Here is a 5,497-nt window from a genome sequence, read left to right on the forward strand (position 1 = left end):
TTTGGATCGAGTTTGATCCAGCGGCCAGCAAGCGTAGCCAGGAAAATCATTTCCTTTTTCAGAAGGATATCATACCAGGGAGCCACCCTATCAATTAATAATAATAATCAATTAATGTCATCAGATCACACGCGCACGGAGACAGGTACAGCTCAGAACAATTGTCATCGGCGCTGAAACAAAAGGGAACGGAAAAGAAAAGAAAATCGCAAACAATTGTGTCTCGTCTCGCGTCTCCCCTCCCTCCCCCGTCCATCGAATCGAATCCAGCACACTCGCGCAGGCCCCTCTCTCCTGCTCCGTTTCAAATTTCTTCTCCTCCTCCAAAAACCCTACCCGCCCCGAATCGCCGGCCGCAGATCCAGTACGCCGCGGAAATAGTCCACCGTCGAGGGTTACTCACGGCAGCGCGCCAGCGGCGGCACAGTCGAGGAGGAGGTAGGGTTCGGCGCCGGCATGGAGGCGCAGGCCACAGCGACGGTGAAGGAGGCGCTCGCGGCTCTGTACCACCACCCCGACGACACCATCCGCACCGCTGCCGACCGCTGGCTGCAGAAGTTTCAGCACACGCTCGACGCGTGGCAGGTGCGCGCGGGCTTCCTCCTCGGCTCGATTCGATTCATGTCCCCCAATCGTGTTCGTTTGCCTACGGAGATATTCAGGCGGTGGATTCGGTGTGGTGAGGGTGGGATGTGGGCGTGTTTCTATGGATTTGGCCCGGCTGGCGCAGAATTTCCGAGATATTGGAGTGGTTCAGCTGTGTGATTGCTCTAGAGTGGTGGTTGGAGGCGATGTATTGAGATTTGTTTTGTTTGAAGCGTGCTTTTCTTCTGCTTCTCCAGTCTCTGATCGTTTTATTGGATTTCAATTTGGGCCTGTGGGGTGTGACAGCTAATGCAGAGCTGCTTTAGTATTCATTGTAGTGTCAAGACTAGAGTTTTGAAAACGTATAGCAGATTAGGCTTGGTTTTAGCCAGTGGCTAGAATATGAACTGCTTTAGATGACGCATGATTGAATTCTAGTTCTGTGCTGAACTTTGCTGCAAGTTGAATGTGTAAACCCTGGGAATGTGGGTAAGTTCAGTTTTTGCTGTTAGTTTAAGTTGCATTTTTAGCTGTGGGACTGGCTATCCAATCTTTTCTACTCACTGCCGTGGTATTTATCAGTTGAGGAAAATTCCATGAAAAGTTTGATGCGCTCTACAATTCATTTTCATTGTACCTTGTCACTATGTTTTTCTTATTTTATACACAGAGTGTCTTCCTAGCAAATGCAGGGTGGGCAGTTTTTAATCATGGTGCAGAGTTTTTTATTTTACACTGGGCATCTTGTTTATTTTGTGGTTGGTGGTTATCCCGAAGGCATCAATCATTTCTGTTCTCATTATGCAGGTAGCTGACAGCTTACTTCATGACGAAAGCAGCAATTTAGAGACTCTCATGTTTTGTTCTCAGACTCTCAGAAGCAAGGTGAAACATGCATACATAGATGCACTATGCTATTTCTTACTATCTAGAAACTTGTTAATTAGTGCAACTCTTAACGATTTATCTTGAATATGCTTGCATTTTAGGTGCAAAGAGATTTTGAGGAGTTACCGTCAGAAGCTTTTCGACCATTGCAAGACTCTCTATATGTAAGCATCAGCCTTTCAAGTTTTTTAATATAAGAGTATAATATGTGTAACTCTGGTTTACACTACTATCAATTCTAAGTCCACTTTTCAACCCTCAACATACCACTTTGTTTAAGGATCAACCCTCAACTTCAAAACCGATTACTTCACACCTCCAACTTGCCAAACAGTTCTAAACTCAACCCTGCACTTGCCAAACAGTTCTAAACTCAACCCTGCACTTGCTTCAATCTGGTTTTCGCTGAGTAGACTGGTTTTCACCAACTCAACTGCCTCGTCAATGTTTGCCACGTCACCTTGACTACTTAAAAAAGTGACTGGTCCCACATGTTATAGTATATACCCATTTACACATCTCCATCGTGACATAGTCTCAAGCACCTTTTGTGCTCTCGAGCGCTCCCCTTCCTATCGTGCTCCAGTTGCTCACTCAGACCCTATGCCCCCTCTACTTGCCCACGTTGTCTCCGCTGCCCGACTCACCGCTCCCCACTGCTTGTGTGCCTCCATGGACATGCCTAGCAGCCTGCGTTGTGCCGCCTTGCCGTTGCAAATGCAGGTGCCGTTCTCCTGGGAGAGCTCCCCTGACTTGCCCAAGAGCAGCAGGGACGCGCATACGGCACAAGAGGAGATTATGCCACCATGGAAGCCGCGAGCTCACCTGCGCCAATGCCCGCGCGTGCTCCCTGCTCGACCCCCATGCCGGCGCCGGCGTGGACTCGGCCAGCTCGGCCTCCTGCGCAGCGCCTCCGCCTGGAGCAGCGACACGTAGCTTGAGGTGACGACGTCGGCCGGCTTGCGCTCCCGCAAGGGCGCCACAGTGCAGTAGCTGCCTCACCGCCTTCTCGGTGTCAATTAAGCTGCTTAGGGCAGCTGGCTTGTGTTGCGCACGTGTTTATCTCTAAAGAATCAATTCACCAGCCTATTTGCTTAGCTTAGCTAGCTTGTACCTGCTTGTTTCTATCGGCCAAATGCATTGGCCGACAAGGGAATTGCATCGTACAGGACGTCAGAGTACTCAGCGTACAGGGCGATCACAACGAGCTGCTGCTCGTGTCGCTGAACCAATGTGAGCAAGACGATGACGTCCAGCGACCAGCGACCAGCGCCCACATCCATGGGCATCAATGAGGCATGGGCACCGACGTTGCACTACATTCACATCCATGGGCAGCAGCCCAAGCAGCTGCTGTCGGCTTCCTTAGCACCTGGCTATGGCGCACCCCTGTGCCCGGCCTCTGCGCATAGGTCCTCGTCGCCGCAGGCACCACCATGGCCATCCTCATGCTCACCGTTTATCTCTGCTGCCGCCAACGACGGCGCTGGCAATGCCCCCACGTGGCCCTGAGCCTCCCCTAGCCTACACCAGGAGGCGCCGTCTCCTGCTCCACGAGCACGCGCAGGCGGAGGAACGCGTTGGTTGAGCACGCGCTCGTTGTGATGCTCAGCCTGGACGCGCACCCTGCGTGCTTTGCGGCGAGCATGGTGTGGGTTTCCGCGCGTGTCGACGACGAAGACCTGCACCGCTGCGTCAGCTGATCACCTGGATCGCTGCGGCCGGATGACGCAGCTAACCATTGTCGGCAGTTTTAGACCTTGCACGCCAAGTGCTTGATAAACTGCTCACATAGTCACATAACAGATAGATGGGACCATATCTGTCCTCGCCACATCACACATTGAGCTGGCGTCTATGTGAGCTAAACCAGGTCAAACCAATGGTCAAAACCAGTGAAATGGAGTGAAGGGTGTGTTTTGAACAGTATGTGGTTGTGGAGTAACCGGTTTTTGAGTCGAGGGTTGAGTTTTAAATGAAGTGGTAAGTTGAGGGTTGACAAGTGGACCTCTTCCCCTAATTATAAGCTCCAGTCGATCTTGCTAAGGGCGTTGTCCCTTTTTTGTTTTCCATCTGCAGGGACTGCTAAAGAAATTTAACAAAGGACCACCAAAAGTTAGAACACAGGTAGATGATTGAATTAAGCAAGCATATTTTATACTGAAAAAATTCTGATGACAACAACACTTGTTCTACCATGTTCAGATTTGTATTGCAATTGCTGCTCTGGCTGTGCATGTACCTGTGGAGGACTGGGGAGGTGGTGGCATCGTGAACTGGCTAGGCGATGAAATGAAATCTCAACAAGAGTTCATTCCAAGTTTCCTTGAACTGCTTATTATCTTGCCACAGGTACATAACAAATTTAGCTTCATTTGGTTGCCCATCATAGTCTCAGACTCTCAAATAATATTAGTCCTCATATCCTCTGTTTATATAGAGGAAAAAGGATAAAAACTATTCGTAGCTGAAGTTTCATTTGTAATTTGTTAGGTCATTTTACAATATCATATTAACTTTCATGCATTCTTTTAAGCACTTAATAATCTGTTAATTTTGAGTCAAATAAGCTGAACATATGATTGTATGCCTTGCAAATTGAAGTTTCATGCCTTCTTTTAAGCACTTAATAATCTGTTAGTCTTGAGTCAAATAAGCTGAACATATGATTGCATGCCATGTAAATTGGGCATTTTTGGCTTCTTTTCATTTCTGTGAAGAGAAGGTAAGTTGGTGAAGCAACGGACTTTGTTCTTCTCTCTTTACCATTTGCAGAAGTTTTCTCTTAGTAGTCAGTGCCTGTCAATGGTCATGTTTCTATTTTCAAAAAAAAAGTAGATCATCGATGAATCACACTCAAAGATATCATAGATGATTTTCCTAGAGCTTCCAAATCTTGAACCAGAAGGGGAGCCTTGGCGCAGTGGTAAAGCTGCTGCCTTGTGACCATGAGGTCATGGGTTCAAGTCCTGGAAACAGCCTCTTACAGAAATGTAGGGAAAGGCTGCGTACTATAGACCCAAAGTGGTCGGACCCTTCCCTGGACCCTGCGCAAGCGGGAGCTACATGCACCAGGTTGCCCTTTTTCCAAATCTTGAACCAGATTTGTTTTAAATCACACAACGGTATTATTTTAACCATATGTTGTCCATGGCGTAGTGTCGAGTTCAGTAGAGTGATGTACATCATATGCTCAAAATCTTATGGTCCAGAACTATCACACTCAATGAATAAGTGTCCAGATTGTCCTAATATAATCAATGAAGGACTTGTTGTACATCACATTCAATGTATATTATACTTTTTTCGTGGTGAAATTGTAACCTATTTGTATACTATCTTGACAGGAAACTTCTAGTTATAAAATAGCTGCTCGTCCTGAAAGGCGCAATCAGTTTGAGAACGACCTTTGTTCATCAGCTAATGGTGCTCTTAGTCTATTGACTGCCTGCTTGGGTTTTGACGAGCTGAAAGAACAGGTTAATTTCTTCCTCGTAAAGATAGCTTCATATGGCAAAATCAAACTCATTTTACATGCTAAAGTAGCTAAGGAAACCTGCTTCATAGGTGTGATAAGTAAGGGCGTGTTCGGTAGCCCTCCAGCTTCTCAACTCCTCAACTCCAGATGAGGAGCCCAGCCGAACGGTCCAAAACCTGGCTATGGGAGTGAGAAGCTGGCTACGAGCGTAGTGTAAAATCGGCGGAGTCGTGGAGTTGGATTAATCGAGCTCCTAGAAATCGAAGGAGCTAGAGTTTGACTGAAATTACCAGCGATTGCCACCGCCAAGTGAACATCGGGCGTACCGATTCGAGCTCATCCCGCGCGACCGCTCTATCCCCACGTTCTCCTCCTTCTCTCGTTCCTCACACCAACCCAAGGGAGCCAGCGAGGAGGCCGCCGAGCCCATTGACCATACAAGTCCGACCGCCGCCCTCCCCGCTCGCTGCCTGCCGTCCCTATTCTCCTCTGCTGCCGCCGTTCCAATCCGCTAGGAGCAGCGTGGGAGAGGTCGCTTCGGCGACC

The 5,497-nt window shown here is 48.3% G+C and overlaps 1 protein-coding gene across 2 annotated transcripts in view; it reads left to right on the forward strand.

The window, feature by feature from the left end:
• Nucleotides 1–204: 204 nt before the first annotated feature.
• The window catches only part of LOC119332828 (transportin MOS14-like), a 15,526-nt gene continuing 10,233 nt past the window's right edge, over nt 205–5,497 (forward strand). For both annotated transcript variants that reach the window (XM_037605963.1, XM_037605965.1), the window contains exons 1-6: nt 205–585; nt 1,393–1,470; nt 1,575–1,637; nt 3,553–3,600; nt 3,679–3,825; nt 4,821–4,952. In XM_037605963.1, the coding sequence (XP_037461860.1) occupies nt 457–585; nt 1,393–1,470; nt 1,575–1,637; nt 3,553–3,600; nt 3,679–3,825; nt 4,821–4,952 (597 nt within the window). In that variant the 5' untranslated portion in view covers nt 205–456. The remainder of the gene's footprint in view (nt 586–1,392; nt 1,471–1,574; nt 1,638–3,552; nt 3,601–3,678; nt 3,826–4,820; nt 4,953–5,497) is intronic.

Source organism: Triticum dicoccoides, chromosome 1B (genome assembly GCF_002162155.2).
Source record: "Triticum dicoccoides isolate Atlit2015 ecotype Zavitan chromosome 1B, WEW_v2.0, whole genome shotgun sequence".
Classification (NCBI taxonomy): domain Eukaryota; kingdom Viridiplantae; phylum Streptophyta; class Magnoliopsida; order Poales; family Poaceae; genus Triticum; species Triticum dicoccoides.